This window comes from Struthio camelus, chromosome Z (genome assembly GCF_040807025.1).
Source record: "Struthio camelus isolate bStrCam1 chromosome Z, bStrCam1.hap1, whole genome shotgun sequence".
NCBI classification, from domain to species: Eukaryota; Metazoa; Chordata; class Aves; order Struthioniformes; family Struthionidae; genus Struthio; species Struthio camelus.
In genome coordinates this window covers 53125097-53151001 of record NC_090982.1, presented here as the reverse complement: position 1 = coordinate 53151001, position 25905 = coordinate 53125097, and the positions used below count along the sequence as shown (strand labels likewise).

General features: G+C 38.4%; 2 protein-coding genes across 5 annotated transcripts in view; one reads left to right on the top strand and one right to left on the bottom strand.

The window, feature by feature from the left end:
* The window catches only part of SKIC3 (SKI3 subunit of superkiller complex), a 50581-nt gene extending 50193 nt beyond the window's left edge, over window positions 1–388 (bottom strand). For 2 of the 3 annotated variants that reach the window (XM_068927919.1, XM_068927920.1), the window contains exon 1: window positions 270–385. The gene's annotated coding sequence lies outside the window, so the exon portion shown is untranslated. Of the gene's footprint in view, window positions 1–269 lie in introns of all 3 variants that reach the window. The other variant, XM_068927918.1, reaches the window with a different exon arrangement.
* Window positions 389–641: 253 nt separating this feature from the next.
* ARSK (arylsulfatase family member K) lies at window positions 642–22158 on the top strand. 2 transcript variants are annotated; one of them, XM_068928012.1, is made up of 9 exons: window positions 770–785; window positions 1263–1397; window positions 3508–3637; window positions 5743–5902; window positions 11761–12043; window positions 15931–16102; window positions 17420–17644; window positions 19861–20085; window positions 20172–22158. In XM_068928012.1, exons 3-9 carry the CDS (start codon window positions 3568–3570, stop codon window positions 20447–20449), a joined length of 1413 nt encoding a protein of 470 aa, XP_068784113.1. In that variant the 5' UTR covers window positions 770–785; window positions 1263–1397; window positions 3508–3567; the 3' UTR covers window positions 20450–22158. The 2 variants fall into 2 exon arrangements, with proteins under 2 accessions (XP_068784112.1, XP_068784113.1); XM_068928011.1 differs by lacking the exon at window positions 1263–1397 and having other exon boundaries at window positions 642–785.
* The last annotated feature ends 3747 nt before the right edge of the window (window positions 22159–25905 follow it).

Here is a 25905-nt window from a genome sequence, read left to right as displayed (position 1 = left end):
CCGCTTCCGAAGGGCTTTGCAGCAGCAGGGGCAGCGCCGGGCCGGGCCGGGCAGCAGCTGCACACAGCCGGCCCTGAGCACCGCCGCCCGGGCCTCCCGCCCCGGCACCGCACCGCACCGCGCCGCGCCGGCCGCCCTCGCAGCCTGCCGCCTCCGCCTCACCCGGCGACGTCCCCGCGTCGGCCGGGCTGCCTAGGCCGCCAACCACGGCCTCCGCACACCCCTCTCCCCGGCCCCCTTCTGCCACCGCGGGACCCGGCCCCCTTCACCTGCCGCCGCCACCGCCCGTTCCAGCCACCGGGCGACGCCACCACTGCGCAAGCGCACCCCCCCCCCGGCCTACGTCAGTGCCGCGGCTCTCTCCTGGCAGCCGCCATTTTGCCAGCCGCGACCGGTCCTGGGGCATTGTGGGAGTTGTGGTCCGTCCCGGCCCTCGTTCCCGAGGCAGGCTGGGAGCTGTAGTCTGGTGTGGGCCAAGGGCGCCGCGGCGAGGCTGTTAGGCGGCTGCCGGGCTGCGGCGGGCCCAGGCCGGGGGCCGGGGGCCGGGGGCCGGGGGCCGGGGGCCGGCGAGGGCGAGCTGGCTGCTCTCGGGGGCTTACTTCCTCCCCGCCCTGCCCGGAGCGGGGCGCCGCGGCCGGCCGATGCGAGGCGAGGCGGCGGGCTGCCGGGGCCGGCCGGCCGGCCTGGCGCTGCTCCTGCTGCCGCTGCTGCTGCCGGGGGCGGCGGGGGCTGCGGGGCGGCCGCGGCCGCGGCCCAGCGTGGTGCTGGTGGCTTGTGACTCCTTTGTGAGTATCGAGGCGGGGCGGGCGGCAAGTTAAACTTGTGGGCATCGCATGTTGGTGTGTGGACCTCGTAGCCGGACTTTTAATGACTATAACCGCTATAAATTTGCCAGATGGGTTTCTACAACTAAAATTGTATAGGAACCGGCAGGGATGCTTTTTTAACTTTCTGGTGGCTTTATTACGCTCCGAAATTTGTTTTAATCCCGCAGAGGGGTAAAAAAGGAATATCTTTTTCATTCAGAAACACATATACTAAATATATTTCCTCTGGTTAAAGACGGCACAGTTGGCCATAGCATTCAGAACTATTGGTCATTTTATATAAAGAAAGTGTATAAACTAAGGCTGTACTTCTGCATTTTTTCATGGAATTTTATGTAGTACATTTTATTTTATAATTTTTGATCTTAACTAAATCTGAAAAGAGTAAGAAAGTTTGTTTTTGTTTTTGTTTTTTTTACCCTTTCCTCACCACAGAGAAGAGATCTATCCATACAGAATGCTGCCAATGTTTTTATCGAGGTTTTACTTTGAGGAAAGCCTTGCTTGGTTTGGAGAATTGATCAAGGGCCAGTTTGGCTCAAGGTGCAGACAAATCTAAATAAGGTTCTGGTATGTATTCCAAACAGGAAGACACTCGTGACTATCTTCCAGGCATTGGTGGTGTCCTTGCAAGAATGACTTGAGGCAACCAGCTTGTATGTTCGCTGCGGCAAATATTCCAGTGTCAAAAAAAAAAAAAAAGATGTTTGTCTGTGATGTTCTGTACAAGAACAATTAAGAACAACGCGCCATTTCTGAAAGCTATCTGCTTCGCAATAGATACTTGCCTAGTACTAACAGCGTTTTCTGTTGTCCTTTGGCGTTTTCACTTTTACTCACGTGCTAGAGAGGAATTTGCAACTGTTTTATACATTTCATTATTTTGAAGGTGACATTTCATAGATGGCGAGGCCTTAGTCTTGCGTCCCTTGAGACTGTATGTGTTTTTCTTTAAATTTTGAAGTGGATGGTCAAAGGTCTCCATCTGTTTCCAGGTGGAAGCTTCAATGAAGCAGTCAGGATGTTTTTCTTATTTGAATAAAATTGCCTATTCAATATTAAGAGAAAGCAACGCCTTTGATTTGCTGTTGGCCATATCTGCTGATTGTTGGTAATGATTCAGGAGGAGAAAAGTGGCAGTTCACTTAAATATTTTCTGTTGAAGAGGTCGTATCTCACTAAGTAATTATTTTCCGTGTTTTTCACATTAAAAAATTACAGTAAAAGTCACTGTGCAGTTCTGTATTAAATGTCGTATAATGATGCTTACTGGGGCCAGCAGAGATCAAGAACCCGTTGTGCAAATCAGGCTGGCTCAGTACATGGCCTGCGGAGCATTTTTTTGTGGGCTGCTGATGCTTGTAGGCCGTGGGTGGACAAGTAAGTTACCACAGAATAACAATCATTTATCACCTATTTTACTGTGATTTCTCATATGTGACCTATTCTCCCCTAATAAAAATAAGATAATTTAAAGTATTTAGTAGGATAGTCCACTGACTATATGTCTTAGAGATAAGAATTTACATGTTAGCGTTTATGGCGCAGAGTCTGAGGTGGTGATTTGTACACGTTTGTACATAGTCTTTGGTACAAATGAGCCAGTAGCTGGTGGATTTGTAGCTTGAGTTTGATGCACTCCAATCCCTGCCTACTTGCTCTTGCAAACTAAATGCTGTGCAAAACACGACCTTTAAGCTATGCATATGTTAAGCTATTCATGCTACTGTCCCAAATTTGGGGGAGGGTTACTCAGATGCCTAGAGTTACTTGGGAGATCTATGAAAGTCTTTGCAGGTTCACTGTCAACAGTCCTTTCAACAAAGAGCAGTATAGTTTAAGGCTGGCTGAGTCAAGACATCTTACTGAACCACAGGAAGAGACACAAGCGATGGAAAAAGACAGTAACCTAAAACAAAGCTGTGTACAATTACCTGGTTTCCTGTCATTTTTAATTTTATACGGTAGAAGTATTGATTCAAAAGTTCTGAGGTTTTTTGGTTTTTTTAAAGTCATCAATTTAAAATCGTTGCTAAAGAAATGGATAAAATGAAGGGTCAGTAAAGTATTACAAGGGAGCCATTGTAGATTGCGTTTCAATGGAGAATTGCCTCCTTTCAGCTTGCTAATCACTTTTCCTGGATGTAATTTGGAATAAGTTCACAGAGGCATGGTGTGGATAAAACTTTATTAGAAGGAGAGGGATGAGGGACACTATTCTGGTGACGCGCGCGCGCACACACACACACACAGACACACACACACACACAGGCATACATACCAGTGCACAAGTCAGCACCAGGGCACAAGTCTGCACCAGGATTCTGTATGACTCCTTTTAATTTTTTACCATGCCTACTCCTATTTAACGCATTGTGGTAGGACGCTAAAGGAGAAACAATTCCTGCAAAAATTGAAGCTTAGAATGCATATAGCAGTACAAAGGAAGTAATTTTATTGTGAAAAAGTACAGTTATCTTTAGTAGTTAACATTTTTTAGTGAGTAATTCGTTTCATACTGAACTAACAAAAGCCTTCTCAACACTTTCTTTTCCATACTTGAGTAAAATTGGCAGCATTTCCGTAATACAACTGCAGGGTAATGAATGTGAGAATTACTGCAAGCAATGATTTGGGATAATGCTGTTTATGTAGTCTTTTTTTTTCTGTTTGATTGCAGGATGGACGCTTGACATTTTATCCAGGAAATCAGACTGTGGCCTTGCCTTTTATAAATTTTATGAAGAGATATGGCACTGTCTTTCTCAATGCCTATACCAATTCTCCAATTTGTTGTCCGTCCCGGGCAGGTAGGATCAAACAAAATATCATATAAAAGAAAATGATAGATTCTTGGGCTTGTCAACTTAAATGTATGCTAAGGATGGGCACACATCAGTTTTAGGTCTTTTTGTTTTGTTTTTTAGTAAGACCCGAATTTTTCAGTGTATTTCTGAATTTATACAGTCCTCTGATATTTGGGTCCTTTCTGTTTTGTGCTTCTCATGCTTCTTCCTTTCAACCTTCTTGTTTTCTTCTTCCAACTACTTCTGAGCTCCCAAACTGCTTTACAAACTTCTCTGAAGCTTCAATATTTTAAAAAAATCTTCAGGATTTGTATTGAAATTGTCAGTTGGCCTGCTGCAGTGCTGAAGCTGCATTCAGAACTACTCTGCCTTCCCAGCACAAAGGTAATAAGTCTCTTTCCTGCTCTCAGGAAAAAGTATTAAATAATAATAGCTGAATAAATGAGTAGCTTTTAGCAGTGTCTTCAAGGCACATTTACTCCAAACACTCTATTGAATACATAATATATCTTTCGATAGCTTTAACTGAGTACTTCAGTATTTTTATTTATTTGCTGCAATCAGAGTCAGTGTTCTGTGTGCAATTCTGCAATTGGAGAATTTGCTGGAAATTTAGAAGGAAGCTATGTCCTTGAATCAAAAGTTATATCTTAAAATGATTCTAGCCTTTTTAGTTGTTGCAAAGACCCTCCAGAGGTGAAGTAAATGAAATTTCATCTACAGCTGAAGAGGAGATCCCCCTTTTTCTCAGGCCTGCATTGGAAGAAGCAACCTGTCCTGGCTGCAGCAGAAACACGCTGTCAAATCTAGCGTTGTATTCCAGTTATGCATAACCTAGTACCTCTTTCTGTTTCTCAGGGTCATGTTTTAAGCGAGTGAGATTATATGAACATGCTGTTGGTCCACGTGCTGTTTTCTCATTAGTGATTTTTGAGCCTTTAGCCAGTTTCAATTGCTTAGAACAATAATCTCCCGTTAGGTTATTTAACTTGAAAAATTTTTGTGAAAACAGCAACTAGCGCTCCCAGTGAGGAGAGAATTCAGCAAATCATCAGTTCTGTTTAGCGTTTCAGATGGTCCATCAGCATGATCGTGACCACCACTCAGTCATCACAAGTATAGCTCTGAACCAGTGAGGCATCTCTTATTTACCCAGTAGCTTGGAGACCTGCAAGGAACTGAGGGTATGTCTATCATGGAGGGGTCAGAGATGATAGTAGAAGAGAGGGTAGCCAAGGAGGACTTGGGGTTGATATGAGGCATTGCTGTGGACAGTAGGCGAGGAGAGTGAGAGTATTGCCATAGTATGGGATTACGCTCTGAGTGCTTACAGGACATTTCTATTGCTCATAGAATAGCCCAGTTTCATTTTAGGATTCCCTTTGACCCCAAATTATCATTGGGAAGAGTAAATCGTTCTTGACCAGCTGCAAAGAGGCAGTTAGGGTATTTCAGTAAAATACTCTTATAGGGGTATTTCAGTAAAATACTCTTATAGGGGTATTTCAGTAAAATACTCTTATAGATCCTTTGCAACTCTTACTTCGATTTCTTTTCTTATTGGCCTTCCTTTGTTTTAACACTTGGCAGCGAAGCAGATTACATAAAAATAGTAAAACTGAGAGCATATAATATTTATAAAAACAATATACGCTAATTCTCTCCCCAAATACACTTAAATTTAAATTCACAAAAAATCTAACTAAAGTGAGGGGAGATGATGCTCTGAGGCAAGCATAAATACATGACTGTTTCATCAGGATCTGTACCACTGTGGCATTTTTTTTCCTACAATCAATAAGCATATTTCCTCATTGAGAGAAAAAGCTTGATTTAATGACTGTCTAGCACCCAGAAAGATGGAGACCTTGTTCCTTGATTGAGGCTTCTGGAGATTAATAATGTTATTTGTTACTCATATTGATGATGAAAATAAGATTCAGGAGATGAGAAATTTATATTTCCTGTCTATTGGCTTACAGTGTAAACTTTTTACCTTTACAATAACAAGAAGGTTGCCATTCTGAAGTATATTCATCTCATTTCATCTTATTTTTAGATGGAAAGTACCAGTTACTCTACAAAAAAAATCTTTTTTTTTTTTCCAGCTATGTGGAGTGGTCTTTTCACTCATTTAACTGAATCTTGGAATAACTTCAAAGGCCTAGATCCAGATTATGTAACGTGGATGGATCTCATGCAGAAGCATGGCTACCACACACAGAAGTATGGGAAATTGGACTATACTTCTGGACATCATTCAGTGAGGTAATTAGATAAATTGTCATGTTATGGTAGGGGCAGGAATGAATAAATCATTTAATAGTCTGGCAAGTGGCTTCTGTCTCTGATTGAAATGGTAGTAGCTTTTATTTAAAAGAGGATTGTGTTAGGAACCTAGCAAGGCTCTGTCCTGCAACTTTATGCAGAAGCAAGCATATCTCATGCAGATGCGCTGTGTCTTTTGCTTTTATCTGGAAGATGAAGATCAAAATTTTGGTTTTGCCCAACACGAAAGAAGGTTATGTTTGATCACTGATATTGCTCCCAAAGGAAACGCAGAAGCTATTTTTGCCTTTCCTTGAGACTTCTTGGCTTGATTAAATTAGCAGTGTAGGAAAAGCAGAACAGAAAAAATGTTTAATAATATTTGAGCGTTAAATCTAGAATCACAAAACATTGGAGGGTTTTTTTTAAGGCTATATATTTTTATAGACTCGCACTGAACCTCTAATACTGTAAATTTTTTTTTAACATAAGACTACAATGAAAGCAATTTATGAAAATTATCTAAACCTTTAGGGACCAATTGCATTATGTTCAAAAAGTAATAAGCATAATATGTCTAGGTAGTTGGGACAAAATATAGTGGCTTCCTTCTGTACAGCTGTTTTTGGAAGATGCACTATTTCTCTTATTAATAATGATGTCTATTGTTGAAATATTAATGATGTGACCATTTGGGTACCTTCTTTGGTATTAGGCTGGTGGTGCCTTCAGATTAGTTTATAATTTCCTCCCTTCCACAACTACAATGAACAATCAGAAGTTGAAAGGACACATTAATAATTAGTAGTATGTAGCATTTACAGACTGCTTTTCATCGACGAAGTACATTATAAATATTACTCACTTAAGAAGAAAATTAGCTGCCTAAATTAATAAAAATTCCCCAGCTTCAGTTGGCTAAAAAAGAAGGAAAAACTCCCCTCGTCCCCAAGTGTCAGTTCTATACTGGAAATAAGGGATTATTCAAGTATAGACTTGCAGCAAAAGCTTATGATGTTCATGTTTATTTCCTTTACTAAACAGTGTATATATTTAAGTACTACTAATGCTTCTCTGTTGTCTCTGTCTACACCTCTTCTTAATAGTTTGCCATCTAAGCTATGAATAGATGAGTGTTCTACCTCAGATTTTTTGCTTTAGAATCTTATTTGAAGACTGCGTTTTCCTTAACGCTTCTCTTTATCAGTAAGAAAATATACAATTAAATATACAACATGCTAAAAGTCATCTGCTTATAATATTATTTGGATTCGTGGTGTTTGCTTATATGAACGATAGATGTTTGCGTTCTTGTAGGCTAAAGATGGCTTGTTGTAAATGCCCCAGGAATTTGTGCTGTTTAGAAGAGTGTGGTTGATCTGTGACAGGCACCTCACAGTACATTGTGAAGAACTGTTCTTTGAGAAAGCAAAGATTTTGAACTTTTAGTAATGCAAGACGGAAGTGGTTCTGTGGGTGCATCATTCTTAGGCATTTTTAGAACAGTTTTTCAGTAAATAAAAATTACTCTGAAAAATGAAAATTATCTGCATTACTCTACAGACCCTTCCACTTCTCTCTTGCGCGGAGAAAATCTTATGTTGTCTAAATGGTATAGCATACACTCACCCTGCTCTTCACTGAGATAGAAGAAATGTCATAACTTTGAAATGTTTGTCTCTAATCTTAAGTCACTCCAGGTTTAAAGAAGAGCAGCTCTAAATAATTCCAGAATGTCCTGGCTATTCAAATGAGTACAAGAAAACAAAGGTGGCACTGAAGAAAAGGTTGGTCACACATAAATATCTGGATTCCGAAAACCTTCCTTTCATTTGTCTGACCTGAAAAATATAGAAGGATTCTCGCTTCAGTGCAAAGTCTCTTGCGTGGGGAGTGCAAAGTGGAAAAAATATATGTAGTCCTTGGTACTCAGCAAAATTTTATTTTACTGCAATAAATTAAAAAAAAAAAACCTTAATGCGAGACTATACAGAAGAGGAAGGTAATCTTTGTGTTGTTTAACTTTCTAAGTTAGTAGACTTTGCCCACTCACAATCTCATACTCGCCTACATACTCAGAAAAGCCAAGATGTGTGTCCAGGAAGTGTGAACAAGATTACTTGCATGTGATAGGACAAGGGATCCCATCTGATGAGGTCTTGGTGTGTTTCCTGATACCTTGCTGATCAGCAATGAGGAAGTGATTTGGGTTTTTTTGGCATAGGTTGCTATAGCGTGATATTTTGCCTCGAAATCTTTCTTACCTCAGGCTTCAGAAACTTTAGGCAAGGTTGTAGCCCCTTTTGTTTCCTCATTGTGGGTTTCTGATTGTATTCTCTTTTCTTGTTGGAATAACAGGAAGAGGAACGGCAAGTTTGGTGCACTATAGCCTTCTTGCCATTCTGTTATTGGAGTGCAAGTTCTGCTGATAGGTCATCTGCACTGAGGTCTCAGTGCCGACAGCACCTTCCTCAGCGCTTACCTGTTTTACTGCTGTCGTTCATGTCTGTGGTTCCTGATGCATGTCATTGCTTTACCTTGCTGTCATACTTATTTCTTCTAGCACTTTCATACTTGCATGTTTTTGTTCATACCAATCTTAATATTTTTGTTACAAATCACTACAGATTGAGAAACAGATTAAGCCCATTCAAGGTTCTGCAAAACTGTAGCAGCATCAATATCAATGGAGTCATGACCGTTCTCACTCTGCAACCTATAGATTTATCTGCTGTAGTGATGGGGTTTGAGTCCCACAAGCAATGGATATGGATGTCGACATCCTCTAGCAATGTACAGGAAAGTTCATATCCATAGTAAAAGTTCTTCCAAATTTTGTGCAGGCTTAGGTAAGTATTGTGACATCGTTCAAATTCCAGTCATATAATAAAACTCATGGGCTTTTATTACTTTCAAGAGTCAACTTTTTCTATTAAATGAAAGCTGCAATTATGATGTAGCCATGTAATCACGTAATGTGATCGCATAGTTCTTAATCTCATGAGGCTGAATTCATAGACACTTCAAAGGTAACGGAAAGATACTGTGAAGTATATGGTGTTGCAGTTTTTTAACCATCTTTTGTCTTAGGTCGTTATACTATAGTGGTCCTAATTTTTTTTTTTTTTAGCTTTCCTTTCAGTGGGATTTTGAGATCTGTACTTAACAAGATCAAGCCCTTATTGTTAGTTGAATAAACGTGAGTGGAGGTTAAGAGTAAACTAAAACAAATACATGGTTAGTCAGCCTTTCTTTGCCTACACAAGGAATAAGAAAATGGGAGCTTACACATTTTTCTTTCATTTAAAAAATAAAAGCTGCAAATAAAATTCCTCAGTTAGAGAAAATGTACATCTCATTCCTAGCCTGGCATCTATGCAGACATTAAAAATCCTAAGTAGCCAATTAAGTAACCTATAGATAGTGTAGCAGAGTTGTAATGAAGGTTTCTGTTTGTTGTTGAAATAATTAGAAGTGTCCTGCTGCTTTAATTTCTTGTTAAAATGGAGACTAGTGAAGGGAGATAGAACAGTTCAGCTAGCGTGAGATGAATGCTAGGTTCGGTGGAGACCAGCTAGTTCCAAAAAAAGTGATTTGACAAGACACAGTGGGCAGTATTATCTCTTTAGAAATTTAACTCTTAAGTGAATTTTGCTTAAACAACAAAAAACACTGCTCCCACACCCTCACGTAGATATTTACCTAATAAAAAAAGAATGGTTAACTTTCTCTGCTGCGATATTAAGTTGTTAAGCTGTATGGCATAAATAGATTTTGTTCTTTCCTAAGCTCTGGCAAATAGTGCATTGCAAAGACAAATAAATCCTCCCTTTGGATATGGAAGTTTACATATCTTAAAAAGAGAAATACATAATGAAATATACTAAGTATCTATTTGAATGTGACTTATTCGTCCAATGATTAATCATAGCTGCATGATTAATCAGATTTGAGGAAAATGGCTGCCAGGACATACTTACAAAGGAATACGTACAAATATGCATACTTATATACATACAAAGAAAGGTCTAAATCATCAGCCTCCTTGCTGTTGAATATGTGAAGCCTCTGCTGCCTATCTGTCAAAAAGACTCCGTTTGTCTTTTTGAATGTTAGTGGCTGTCTTCGTGGAAGATTTAAAATAAATACAGGTATTGACTAGCATATGATTATTTTCACTTAGATTAATAATAATAGTAATTCATTAAGCTTTATCTTTGTTGTTTAAAATTGTCATTTTCCCATCCTTTATTTCTTACTGGCTTTATCTGTTCTATGCTTGTTATCTTTAGAGTACTGTCTACTAGCAAAGGAGATATGATCCCTCTTCATTAGAGTTGGGATTCAGTTTTGAAGATTTTAAATAATTACCTGTCTGGTCCTTCCTCTTTCTGTTTAAATTCAAAGTTGAATTTAATACTGCCCCTTTGTTTCCCCCTTTCCACCTAGTCTTTTGAAGACCTGTATTACACTATATCTTTTTCTCCTCCTCTGCCAGAGGATACCTTTTCCTCTTGGATGTGTTAAGACATCATCTGTGTTGCGCTGGAATGGGGAAATGGCCTGAGGGATTTTTTTGGTTTGCATTTTTCTTTTTTTAGCTTGGTCCTAACCTCACTCTGAGTGGATGGTCAGACAGGTCTGTGGCCTAAATAATGTATTTTTCTGTATAAATAAACATTATGACATTAGATGCAATTATACACGCATAAGCCTTTACTGTCTTCTGATTTTTATATTTATCAAATATATATATTTCTCTGTAGGTGATCTAGCTAATTGAATTTGTTCTGAGTAATTTGATTAAGCCTTTTTTTCTTGAAAGCACATGTAAATCTAAATGATGCTTTAAAACAATACAATATTTTTTGTTATTACAGATAATCTTAGTAGTTTTTCTGGAAGATAAAAATTATACAGATAAAATTCTTAGGAGTATGAAAGCGTTTTGATGTTCTTTAAATATTGATAATGATGTGTTCTAATGAAAGTACATGATCAAATTTTGAGCAAATGCATGTTTTCTTTTATCATTTCTATGGTAATATTAAAATTACCATGAACAACGTGAAGATTAGTAGAGATTTTAAATGGAATTTTTCTTTCCAACCTTTGTTTATGACAGTTTTGGTGTTATTCAGTCTGGCAAAGAAACAAGGACATCTGCTGCTCAGATTTCTGAGTGTTTCAGAGAGGCAACAGTTGTAATGATATTAGAAAATCTGTTCCAAAAATATTTTATCATTAAAGTGGTGTCTTTTTTCTTCCCCTTCCTTTCTCCCTAAAGCCTTTTTTCCTCCGTTATTCCCTATTCTTGATAGTATTTATCAACTACATCAAAAGGAATTGTACAGGATAAATCACTCTAGGGGATTTTTGTCTTAAGTGTTAGTGTTTAAAAAAGCTGTAAAAGTACAATCCAAAAAACAAACCTTGCTTCTAAAGGCAGCTACTCCAGGCAGGTTACTTCCCAAAGGACTTTTTTGAATAACAAAAATCCAAGGCCCCATTTACCGTATAAATGGCATATGAATCAATGGCAAAATGTAGAGCGAGGTCAACAAGATGCAGGTGCTGTTTCTGAATGTTATCTTGCAGAGGTGGGAAGATGAACCATTCTGACGTGAAGTTATTGTAAAAAAGAAAGACGATTCAGAAGCAGAAAAAAATGACTACAGCTATAAATATGCAATAACTATCGGTTAACGTAGTAATGATTTCCTTTATCTAGAAGTTACAAACAGAACGCAGCTACAAATGTAGGACAAGTTCATCAGGAGTCCTTAACTCTTTTTACTTGGAGGAAAAGAGAAGAAAACACTTTCCACTTAATATGTATCTTGCATATATGTTTTTAGTAACCGTGTGGAGGCCTGGACCAGGGACGTTGACTTCTTGCTCCGACAAGAAGGGAGACCCATGGTCAATCTTAGCGGTAATAAGACGCATGTGAGAGTGATGGAAGCAGATTGGCAGAACACTGATAAAGCAGTAAATTGGATAAGGGAGGAAGCCATTAACTTCACTCAACCGTTTGCTCTTTACTTGGGATTAAATTTACCGCATCCATATCCGTCACCCTCTACAGGAGAAAATTTTGGATCCTCTACATTTTTAACATCTCCCTATTGGCTTGAAAAGGTATGTGAAGATGGAATTTAGTATAAATTCATTTATAACTGTATTGTGAAAGTTATTTTATTTGTCACAGGATAACAGTTTTTCAGGTCACACTTAATTTTCATATTTCAGTGAACTGTAAGAAATATTTGGATGAGAAATTAGATTTCCAGTTTAAGATAGAACAAATAGAAGTGAAGAATTTCTGTTGGTTATGGGGAAAAGAAAAGGTCTTTTGGCAGTAGTCACTGATTCAGTAAAGAAATTTTTGGTTCAATGCCTTGAAATATATATTAAACTATCTGTTAAACTATGGAGTAGTTACTATACCCAGTAATGGTCTCAAGTTCATTGTTTATAACATATTCCATACGTTGCTTGTTTTAAATGATGTTACATGAAATCAGTCTGATTTTTACAGTGAGAGATTAACTTTGCCTAGACTATTAAGCTAGAACTTAAAGCAGTAATGCAGTTTAAGTCTATCTCTTCTGTTAACTGCTTTCCTCGCTACTCTAGCTCTTTCCATTTTTTTTAGAATGCAGAAAAGTCCCATTATTTTAATGTGTGCAAAGCCAACAGATACCATTCCATCCCAAAGAAGAACTAAACACTTTTAATCTGTCTCTTGTGTGGTCTCCAGGTGCTCTTATCTGTCACAAAACTATAAATAGATTACCACAGCTTTCACTGCATAAAAGGCATTAAGATTTTCTGTAGCTGAAGAACTGAGAATTAAATTTGAAAAGACTTTACACTTACTTCCAAAAACATACGTAGTTTATATAACTTTGTTGGCCTTTTGTCTGTGAGGAACTGCAATATCTATTTATGTAAGTGCAACAAAAATGCAGAGATTTAGTAAAAGGGATATGCAAGTTAAGGTTAAAAGATTTGGATTCTTTTATTCTAGAAATGGTCAGATGTTTGTGGGGAGAGAAAGAGCAGGAAAGAATCATCTTTTTTTGCCAAAAGCAAGGTCCAGGTTGGATATTAAGGAAAACTTCCTAGGTGCTAACTGCTAGGACAGAGGTTTCTCGGGAAGTGGTAGTATCTTCTTTCAGTGGGTTTTAGAACAGATTAGCAACAAGGTCTCTGGCAAGTGTTTGTCAAACTTAATCCAGGTCAGGTACTTGAACTTCCTGGTTCCTTGATGTCCGTTCCACCACTACGTGTACGTGCTCAGTTACACGAAGCACATAGTACCATTTATTGACCATTTGCCGATTCTACTAGAATCGATCTCTTTTGTGAGAAGCAATCTTTGAAAATAACAAAGATCAATTTCACGGAGAAATTTGAGTGCAAGGATGAAGAACTTGAATTAAATCATATGTTTACTGGGGACCTAACAAAGAGTGGAGTATCAACATGGTATGTTTATGAAACCCTGTGTTGCTAAGCAGATGGTCTGCTACGTTTTGTACCAGCTGGCACCTTTTCAGGGCATGTGGCTTTCTTCCTAGATATGAGTTACAACAAGCAAGCATAGGGATTACCATTTCATGAATCCTTAAAACTAGATACTAGTCCGATAGGAAAGGAAGGGTTCAGCCTTCTGACCAGTCATGGCTGGAGGTGGACACTTTTTGCTGCCGTTACAACTTGAGCAGCTAATAAATACCACTTGAGGAATCTAAAACGTGACTCAATGTGTCCAAGGACCTTCAGTGATGGGAGGATGTCTGAAGCAGTTGTCTGCTGTCACTTCATCTTGCTTGATTTCTTCTTGTAGCCAGTTTCCTATAGGCCCTAAGGAAACTTTGGCTTTGGTATATCTATTTTGAGTATTGTAAAGTTGGTTTTTATTACTGTGTTGTGGGTACTTCAACTCTTGCTGTCTTGCCAGCTCTTTAGGTGACTTCATGTGCCTTTTGGGTCACTCAAGAGAGAAGACTGACTGTTGTGGAAGGTAGGGCTTTGTAGGTATTGGAATAAGGCCCAATGCAGTCAAAGGGATCATGCTGCAGAGAGCTACACACTATGCAGATGGCTGTCCAGACAGCTCTTAATTATCCATACCAGAAACACAGAGATCCGAGCTGCCTTTCGGCAAATCCAAGTTCGGCTCAGCAAGGGTTTAAGTGTCACACCAGTAAATGAGGATGTAATGTTTTTAGGGCCCACTTGGATCTGATTACTTTTGTGCTGCACAGAGCCAAGTGGACATTAAGTGTCTTAGTTATTTGATTAGGGAGAAGTGCTGTGCACGCATGGGGCCAACCCAAGCATGGAGCTATGCCCGCAGCCCTGGGCATGCGCTGCCCAGACACCTGAGCTGCTGCATGTGAAATCAGCCTTGGTGCGGGAGTGCCAGTGAGAAGTCCTGCAGGACTCAGGACCAAACTGATGATATGAGTGGGAATCTTTATCTGAGGTCTAAGCATATTATTCTGTATCTTCTACTACATGGGGTATGCTAGCATCACGTTTCCCAGGGATAAAGGAGAATTGACTATATAATCTCTGAAGAGCAAGTAGTGCTGTCTTTACCGTGTCTGGGTTAAAACGTGCGCTCTCTACGGATGTGTAACTTGGTCATGTGATAGGCAAGAAAGTCGTGAGGGAGACTTTGGTCACCAACTGCAGGAGCAGCTGGAGCCTGGAGAGCTCTTTCTGCTTCTGAATTCTCACTTCTGAAATCACAGCTTTCCCACTGGCATGAAGCAGATCAAGTGGAAGCTTCATGCAGTCTCTCCCTCTCTGGTATTAGATGTACACGTTCAGTCAGCATATCTCACTGCAGTATGAGTAATTTTAGCATCTAACATCATTAGGGCCTGTGAAATATCTTTCCTGTAATATTGTCATTAAAACACAGAAAAAGTATTGTTAGTGTATCTTTTTGGATTATATTGCACACTGCTGTAAATACTCTTCTGTACATGTCTTGACACAACCTGTTGAGTTTTTCAGTACCTTAAAGGAAAAATATCTAGTGTCTTTGATTTGCTTGTTTATCAGAACTTGCTTCTGCATCGTCATAATCTTGGCTTCAGCTCTGATTGTTAGAGAATATTTTTTAGAGAACAACAGGTGTGCTTCTATTATTAAATAAAGTCAAAATTTTCCATGTTAGGATTACATTCTTTTCTGCTTTGTAGTAATCTGTACTTTAAATCTGCAAATTAGAAGTAATTAGCTCCGTTAAATGCAGCACTTTATATACTTAAGAGAATGCTTACAAGTGTGACTGCCTCGGCAAAATATATGCGTAATAATTTGAAACGCTAAAGCTGGTACTTAAGCACGCAAACTCTGTGTAAATGACAGTTTGAATATACAAATCTAGCATCACATGTGATTGACTGGCTCTTATTTTTCAGTTTCAAACTGATTTTACACCTCTTCTTTATAACCAAATACCTTGACATCTTTAGAAACAGAGTTGTGTTGCAAAATTGGACTACCCTAGTGAATTCTTTTTATTAAGATACCGAGACTTGTCACCCACTCTTCTGGAGACCTTCCCAGTAAATTTCCATATTGCTCTATAGGCTCCTATAGCATCCAGTCTTTTTGATACATATGGCTCATAGTTATCCTTTAATGAGGCACTTTGCCAATACTTCTGTAATTACTCTAGAGTACAGTTCTAGAAAGTTGTTCTGCAGTATCTCTCTCTCTCAAAAAAGATATCAGCTGACAAAGCACATATTTTGGGCTCCTAGCCTTAGTTTCTAACTGATTTTTATAGTCCTCCTGTCTAACTAAATGACCTGTGAAAAGACAGGAAAAGTACGGAGGAGGTAGCAGTACCATGTAACAGATAAGCAGCTGGTGTTTCCTGGACCAGAACTTGAGTACTGTTAATTTATACTGTAAAGTTTTTAATTTAAATGTGTTTGTTTAAAAAAAAAAAAAAAAAGTTCACTTCCTAAAGTAATTTAATTTTCACTTATTTTTAGGTAACATATGAAGCTATTAAAATTCCCAAGTGGTCTTCTCTTTCAGAGATGCATCCAGTAGACTATTATTCATCTTATACTAAGAATTGCACAGGAGAGTTTACAAAGGAAGAAGTGAGAAATATTAGAGCATTTTATTATGCTATGTGTGCAGAGACAGATGCCATGCTTGGTAGGTCATGTTTCATAATACAGTGGGGTTTTTTGTTTTGTTTTAAGAAAATGTTGTTATGGCGGGTCTTTTGAAAAGAACAGTTCAGATCTGGGAATAAGTCACTCTAGATATTGCTTAATCAATTTATATGATAAATAACTGGATAGCTTTTCACGCTATGTGAATTCAGGGCAGGCTGAAAAGTACTAACAAGAAAAAAAAAAAAAAAGCTGGAAAGAAACATAAGTTTGGGGACCCAGGCAGTTTCCGTGGAGACGGATGTCATATGCAGAGATTGATCATGGAATGGATGACAACTGCTACTCCTGGATTAAACAATACAGTGAGCTTTGCAAGCCTTCTATATTAGGGTATACCAGCATATTAGTGAAAATTGAAAAGGAAAAAAAATTAATTAAGCATTCAGAATTCTTTCTGGTTTGTTGTAAGGTCTACTTACATAAAAATTACAATGCAAATTGGTCTTAATTCACAGTGTTTTATTTCTTAGTTTTCTGAGAAGTGACAGTAAAAGAACAAGAATTTATTTGCATTCTAATATGAAATTCATGAATAAATAAGCTAATCTTTTTAGCAATGTTAGAATAATTAAGTAATTTTTTTTTAAAGATGCACAGGATTAATCTATTGCGTTTGTGAAAGAAAAGAGATCAACAGGGGCCTGGCAGGCTTAAGGGAATGAAGATGTTTCAGAGTAACTCTGTACTAGGATTTGATCCAGTGATGTATTTTAAGTTTGTAGTTAGTCTCTTTAAACAAGAATCGTCTCAGTGAATTAACATTGAAGATGTGTAAGTGTTTTGCTTAATTATAGATTTCACTGATCCTGGCCCTACCTTCCTTGTGTGTAAGTGTAAGGACTCCTGTGGGGAATTAGGCACAGGAAAGGGAGACACCCACTGATAAGGTGCAAGGACCCTCAGAAGTCTGTCATGCTAAATCTAGTATCATGACTTCTGCTGCTCTATTTTACTTCAGTTGCATTAACTATCTATTATTAGTTATGATGGAAATTATCCGAAGGTTCCTGTAGCAAAAATGCATCTCATCCTCTGGTACATCCTAGCCCTTTGAAATTTTTACGGCTGTTGTTCCAGTTCCCTCCGCAGTTCACCAAGAGGCAGACCCCTGCAACCTCATTTACTCCTATATGTTGTTCTGGACTGGAGTCCTTGGGCTCTGCCTTCTGTGGCAGAGAGAGGAGTTTCAAGGCCTTTGAACAGGATCCTCCAGAGTTTATATGCTGCTCTGCAGGTACAGAAGTTTAAAGGAATATTTTGAACACATTTTTTCAATATCTTTTTTTTGCTGCAGGTGAGATTATTTCAGCTCTTAGAGATACTGGGCTTCTTAAAAGAACAATAATCATATTCACTGCAGATCATGGAGAACTTGCTATGGAACACCGGCAGTTCTATAAAATGAGCATGTATGAAGGAAGTTCCCATGTTCCTCTCTTAGTTATGGGGCCAGGCATCAAACAGCAGCAGCAAATATCAAATATGGTATCGCTTGTGGATATTTATCCTACTATGCTTGGTGAGTCACATCATTACAAATGGAATTGAAGTTTTTTTAGTTACTAATTATTATTGTGCATTTGTATTACAGTCAGAATTAGGTCTCCACTTTCTGAAGCAAGCTAGAAGTCCTAACACAATAGGAAACAACATTTCATCTGAGGAACGTGCATTCAGATTAATATAAAATGCAAAAAGTGGATATAGGAATTAAGTAAAGGAGCTGAAGATGTTCCTTATCACTGTTAATATCATCAGCACAATTACAGAGACTGACTATATATAGAATTATTTGTTAAAAATCTTTCTTGTATTTATAAGATAAAAACCAATCAGACATATTTTAGAAATCCTCTTTCAAGCTCTTTCCTGTAAATAAATAAATAAATGTATCTGCCTGCCTCTCCTCAAAACTTTCAAACCAGCTGGCCAGTTGAAAATAGCCTATACCTGACTGGCTTTCTTTCTCTGTTCCAAATTCCGAGATGGGACCTGTATATAAAGGAATGTGCCACAGATATGGCCTTTATATAAGCTGTTGGTATCACAATTAAAGAGTGAAAACCTTTCTTCTTACTTGTGCCTCTTTGCCAAGTAACATATTTGATCAAGTGATTTACTACCCTTCCTTTTTGTCTCTTTTTCTTTTTTGTTCTCCTAAAACGCTGCACGTTCTTTCCTTCTGTTCTATCAGTTCCCTCTTCCTGTAATCTGAATGTCAAAAAAAGGGCACATAAATCAAGGTGAACAAGAAAACATGAAAAGTCATCTCTGTCAAATATTAACCCTTCAAGAAGCATGCTAACGCTCGCTAGTGAGGAAACAGACTGCAAGTTTTTGTTTGTGATAAACGTAATCCCTTTGCTTTGCATTGTCTCAAGGCACCATTCGCTCCTAAGACACTGTCCAATGGCTTTGCGGAATACTCCCTCCCTTACTGAACTTGAGGTTAGCTGCACCCCATACAAAATGTAGTACAGATGTTTGTGATCCCAGCAGAATCTGTGTGATATAGATGATTCATCCAGGAGTGCTTCGGCACTTCCATCTGTTAGCAGGACATAGCATGACCTTTCCTCCAGATAGCCCTGGTTTTGTTGGTCTTTATGGAAGTTGTTTTGGAGCTCCACTGGAAAAGCTGGAGCTATGGAAGATAGCAGCCTGGAAAATTCTTTGCGTTTGAAAAATGTGGTGACCGCAATTGATACCATTACGGTATCACGGATGCCAGAAGAGGAAGGCACATATCCCTTTTGCATTTGTTCAAACTTGCTATGTATTTGTTCAAGGTTTTTAGCCAATGCACTGGAAGCTAGTGGGTTTATATGTTATAGGTCCTCCTCCTGCGAACTCAAATGCAGCCTTAAAGTCTTTTTATTTACTAGAGCAAGAGCTACAGATTAATGACAGCTGTATATGCTGTAGAAACAAAACAGAGGAGAAGGAGGAAGATAGGCACTGCTAAAAGGAAAAAGTCACCTATGGGCAATCTATATGCACTTGGATATCATTGTAAGAAATGAAGTAACGACCCCTCATAGAACAGGAGATAAAATACTACCACAGTCATCTGTGAAACAGAAAATTTTGAATGACTAAATGCTATGTTCAGAAGGGTGATTTAAAAATAGCAGTACTTTCATACTCCATTTTTAGGAAGCACCAAAGTTTATGTAACATGGGTGGGATTCTCCACTATGCTTTCCAGAACATCTCTGAAGCATCTTTGCAAACTTCTGATATTGACCTGATCTTTGGGAGCGAAAGACATTTGCCATGTAAGTTGATACAGGGGCCTATCCATGTTAGAGCATCTTCCGAGGGCCATCTAGTAGGCTGTAATGTAATCTACAGTGTTTTCCATATGTGCACTGTACTGGTATCACCTCTGACAGCATCTTTATTTCCAGCCCTACCAGAGAAGCAAGTGGCCCTGTTCCTCAGTTTCCCTACCTGGAAGATGGTGATAACTATAATCACCACTTTTTGTAGAGTGTTTTGTTATACACTGCTGAAGAATGCTAGACAAGAGCTTAGCACGCTTATTAGCAAAGTAATGGTTATGCCAGGATTATTCACAGATCTTCAGGTTCCTGTGTTACACAGGAAGAATAAATAGAAATGCATGTGTTATTACTGCAGCAGAATTGCTGTTCAAACGCCTGTAATATTCCATTGATCTCTTTTAATCAAGGTAACTGTACTAGCATTTTGACTCTGTTTATCTTTGCTTAGATATAGCAAGAATTCCTGTCCCGCAGAACCTCAGTGGATATTCTCTTACACCACTGTTATTTGAAATGGCAGAAAATGAAGTGTTGTCTAGGAGGCCTCGGCCCCCGTGGATATTGAGTGAGTTCCATGGCTGCAATGTGAATTCTTCCACTTACATGCTCCGAACTGACAAATGGAAGTATATCACATACTCAGATGGCCATTCAGTACTTCCACAACTTTTTGGTATGTTGTAACTCTTTATGTCCCGATGGATTGATTGATTTGCCTAAATGTAAATTGGCTCTTAACTGACTTCATGTTTGTTCCAGACCTTTCTACTGATCCAGATGAGCTAAAAAATGTTGCCATGAAATTCCCAGTAGTTGCGCATTCCTTGGACAAAATACTTCATTCTGTAGTAAACTATCCAAAAGTTTCTTCTTCTGTTCAGGAGTATAACAAGAGACAATTTATCAGTTGGAAACAAAGTCTGGGTCAGAATTACTCAAATGTTATTGCCAACCTCAGGTGGCATCAAGACTGGTTAAAGGAACCGAAAAAATATGAGGATGCAATTGACAAGTGGCTCAGTCAAAGGGAAAACTAATAAATAAATAAGCTACTGACTGTGTATGCAAAACAACGCAGATTTAATACAACTAAGCATATGAAAACATTATGTATTTGTAATTTTAATACCTGAAGTACAGCATTACTGTTGCAGTGTTATATTAGGTATTTAAAAAAAAATGCCCCCAAAATTATATCTTTATGTTAGAAAGCCAAAAGCATTCTATATAACTAGCTGGCTCACCAAATCTAGATTGTACCAGATGTTGTAGTTCTGTAACATTTAAGTATATATAGGAAAGATAGTGCATAAGTATTAATTACTTGTATGGAATACTATAGCTTATTGCAAAAATGCACAAAGCATTATGCATTAAAACCCAATAGGAATTTGCATTTCTAAGGACAGACTAAAGGAAGGTCTACAAAATTTAGTATAGTGGGATATGGATTGTAATGAAATGTGCTGGAGCTAACTTTGGATCGAGACGATTTTAAACCCGTAATGAGTATACGTTCCTCCACCTTAGAGAGGCTATAGAGGTTCAAATTTAATCAAAAAGATAACAGCTAGTATTGTCTGAACATAAATGCAGTTTGGTCAGGCATTTATCACGTCAGCATTCCCTTTTCATCAGCAAGTTTCCATCCTTTCAAGATATGCCTTCTAATCTCTGGCTTTTGGATCTGGTACTTATGAGTCCTTGCTGTTCAGAATTTCCTAATATGCATAGTTGACTGTTCAGCCAACATGCTTAAAAGTAAGAGATAATTGGTCTTACATACTACTGGAAATAAAAAGAGAGGGAAAAAAAAAAAAACCACCCTCTAACCAAACTTGTGACTAGAACTGTTCTCTGAGTAATGCTAATGTGATTTGCATAGCATAAGACAAAAACAGATTGAATAAATCCCCCTTCTGCAGTTAGATTCTGCAAGTAAAAAATTTAACCTGCATGCATGAGTGCAGAAATGGAACCTGAAATGTATGCAGAGGAGATTACAATTTTTTTCTCCAAGCTTCAATTGTAAAAATACTATTTTTCATTTTTCCAGGGATATGGCAAAAACATAGCAGCTTTTGAAAAGGTAAGATTTAGCTATTAACTCGAACTTCTGTTTAATGAAATACATACTTGCAGCAGCACTTGTATTTGCTTGTTCTTGAATACACATGTTGCTGCTATAGTAACAACTCAGAATGACGTTACACTTCATACCTAAATGCTATCTGGAATCCATAATGAAATACTCAGCCGTAACAGTAAGCTAGTGAAAATAAACATGAAAAATGCATGTATTTTGTGATGGCTAAGCACTGTACGTGCATTTTGTAAACTACTTGCTACAGTATAACACAGCTAAAATATACACAACCATGTACCTAATTATATTTTTGCAGCCATAGAACATTAAGGCTAATTGTGCACTACTAACAGCTACGTTAGCATATTCTCCTTTTTTTCGAGCAAAGAACAAAGTATTAGTGCAAATAAACCTTGAGGCCCTGTTGTATGTCATTATAATTCTTGCTAAAAATGAGTTCAGATGGAATCACTTCAACAAAAACCCGTATCTTAGCAATGTAATATAATCTAGCTGTGTAAATTGAGAAAAGAAATATACCCATATGAATGTTCAGGCAGCAAGGAAAGGAAGAAATTAAGTAATCACTCTCCAAAGTTCTGGACAGAATGCAATATATTGTTTAGAATACAATGAAATAAAATTATTGTAAGCCTTTAATGTGTGTGTGCCTTTTTTAAATGACGGATGTTTAAGGAAATTCTCAGAGAAAATTGTATTCTATCAGTTCTGTGGCCATGGGGTTATCTTTCTCTAAAGACCTGAGCCTTTAAAATGCGCTTTTCAGTGAAGGTTAGGCTCACAAAAGGGCAGCTTGTGATGCTCTGAAGTAGCTGCAGAAATTAAAAACAAACAAACAAACAAACCCTTCCTACCTCAATTTCTTGCAATAACATTCCTGTATAACAGGTTGCCCCCGTGAACTCCAACGAATAGCAGCAGGTTTCCAGATGGTTAAGGAAATGCCGGTAATGCGCTGGCTAGGACAGCAAACCTAGAATTTCAGCAGGTCAGGTCCGTAGGTGAGGTGACTCTGTGGAATGTGAGCTAACTGGTAGAAGAGTGTGATCGGATCCTAAGTCAATATATATCTAGTCTAGTATTTCTCTTGTAACTGGTCTTCTTAAAACCTTTGTTTAAAAACAAAACTTTGATATATTTGTTAAAAACAAAACTTTGTCTAGCATAAATTGAGTATGCGTTATTTCTTTGTGTGTGAACCTTTGTTCTGAAGGATTAGAAAAGGAGAAGGCAAAGGCACCCTAATATGATACTGCATCAGTTTGCAACACATAAGCAACCTACCTGTATTGGTTCAGAACTAAACTAGGTTAAGTTCAATATGGATACATTTAACAATGTGGCAATATTCCGCTACTCTGCCTTCCTCCTGGTAGTGCATCTGCACTATCATAACCCAAGTCAAATAAGGTTGGCAACAAGGAAATTTTGGTGAGCTAACAAAGGAAAAAAAAAATCTGTTCTTTGATCACACTAAACAGATTATGCAATGTTAACACTGAAGAGAAACTATGACAGGGTCAAGTATATCTACATAAGTTAGATATAGTCAGGTTAACAAAGCCTCATGAAATTTACCTTAGACTGCTAAAGACAGAGCTTGTGAACCTTTATGATTACCTTCAAGAACGCCACAAGAACAGGTGAGGTACCAGTGTACTGAAAGATAGAAATGGGAATTATTTTTGTAAATACAAGGTCCTAGAGGACACAGCAGTGAATGTGCAATTCACTGCCAATGTGAATATGCGAACAAATTACATCAAAACAATCATCAGCCTTCTTTGTCAGGATAGCCAGAAGCAGTAGATATATCTAGACTTTGAATGCAGCTTTAAGCAAAGGCCTGCCTGATCTTATTTTAAGCAAACTGCAGAAATAGAGACTAAAGTAATATAAGGTAGGTGCACAACTGGCTGAAAGCAAATTCAGTAGTAGGTATTAAAAAGTGGGAAGGTGGCTGAAATAGGCCCTGCTGAAATTTAATCTAGCTCTGTTCAATGTCTTTATAAGACACTGAACGCTGTCTTTATAAGCAGTTTGAATCCAGGAGTACACATCATGCTTATTAAATATGTGAAAATGCACCCTGAGAGAGCTAGTTCTGAAAATGCACTAAAACTCAAAGTAGTCTTGATTAGCTGGAAAAATTATCTGAAATCAATCAGAGATAATTCAAAATGCATTTATTAAAGGTCACAATAAAAAGGAAGGGCAAAACAAAATGGTGAACAACTGTCTAAGCTGCACTGTTGCAGGAAAAAAAAAAAAAAGTCTGGAGATTTTAGTGAACCAGAAGCTGAGTATGAATCAACAGTATGATGTGGTGACAGAAGAAATAAATGTCATTCTAGAATGATTTAAAGGAGCGTTATATGTAGGACACAAGAGGTAATTATTTCATTCTCCTTAACGCTAGTGAATCCTTCGGGTATTATCTCCAGTTCTTGGCTTTGTAATTTAAGATGGATGTAAATGGCCAAGAGCAAAATAATACAAATAAGAGACTTGTATCTCATATTAGGTTTGTTTCACCCATCAGACAGAGAAACCTTGATAAGTCCTCAAATATAAATAGGGCTTACGTAAGAAGATGGCAAATCCCTGTCACCAACAATGGAAAAAGAAACATCCATTTTTTCAAGCAGGGCTGTTTTGCTGAACTACCTTGAATTTTTTTTTAAACTATAAGGATAGTTAAACATTAAAACAGACAGTCTAGAGTAGCTATGGAAACTCTGTCCCTGGACTTTATTAGAAATAAGTTGAAAAAATATTTGTAAAAAATAGCCAAGGTGTGCGCAATTCTGCACTAGATCAGAGAGCTGGACCAAATGCCTCCTTGATGTCTTTTACAGCCCTTCTTCTGCATGCTGGGTGGTGATGAGACTTAACCACTATTTCTTTCACTGAACAAAGTTCAATCCTACTTACAAAGCACGCTTTCAGCTTTACCCACCATTAAAACCATTTCAGAGCACCAGTAAGAGTAGACACAAATTATTATAATGAGGTTCTGTAAAAAGATCTGTAACACAAGCTTACTGTTTTGACAATGATGTCTCTTCCAGGTAAAGCCTGGTTAAGCCTAACTGTCTAGGAGGAAGCTCATACAGTTTGAAATGCTACAGATACCTATTGGATAGGCTCTGATAAACTTTACAAGTAACTAAGGCACAACATAAGCACATAATAAGAAAAAGTATTAATACATGATACCCATAGAAAAGAGTGAAGCACTGACAGAAGATAAGTTTTTGAAGATTATTGGATAGGTTGGTGAGAGCCAGACAGAACATGGATATTATGAGCCTTAGTCCTAATGCTGTTTTGTCACTGAGAATAGACAAGAAAAAGTCCTGCTGAAGAACCAGTGAAACCCCGCACAGCTGAGAGCCCTTCCCTGAACTGACATTCCTCTTTTCCCCATGTTAGTAACATTAATGAGAGCCTAAATGTATGCAAGAACTAAAAAACCCTACCTGACAGCTTCCTATTAAAGCAGACATTTCTATTAAAAATACTAACAGCTGCAGCCACTGAAATCTATACAAACGATCACACTATCACTAGCAGTACCTAGTAGTACCACAGTAACCACAACCAGAGTCTTTGGGGGAGAAAGAGACTCATGCAATCACAGTGTAAACAGATTTCAGCTGACGTTCAAAATCGCAACGGCTCAAGGCCAGCAGGGTGTGAATCGGACTGTGAACCCGTCACAGCCACCAGAGCCAGAAACCCAGCTGTGTCTTCCCACTCAGCGAGGTCTCAAGGAAGGTCTCGGGGAGAGCTGTGGCATCTAACCAGGCTTCTGTCTCTACAAAACTCTTGCTGTTATCTGCTCTGAATTTTTGTGAGTAATTTTCATATGTATGAGCTGTCATCAACATATCAATAGTATTGATATGCATATGCTACTAGCTATAAACATTAAACATGTTTATACATGCTGAGCTCTACAGAAACTGAACCCTTGTATCTCAAAGGAAAATCTAGGTTTAGCTTTTAAATTAATTTGTAGTGCCAACATGACAAAAAACATTCAGCTGGTGAAGTGGGTATAATTGAAATCTTGAGCAAGTAGAAGAATGGAGCTAAATGAGAAGAAAATGGTCTGAGTATAGTATTCCTTGATTGCTCCTCTTTAAAACAGGGCAGACAGGAGTAAATCTAAGAATATTTTAGAAGACTTCTGCTGTAAGGCAGGGTATGTTCTGTACAGGAACATGTGCATGTACATACCTGCCATTGCAGTGTACCCCTCCAGCCCCCCACTCAGTCTGCACAGATAATGAGCTAATGAGCAGGAATTTCCACCAGCCTGCCCGAAACAAAAAAGGGTCACATCCATGCTTTGCAATGGTTTTAAACAAAAAACAGTCA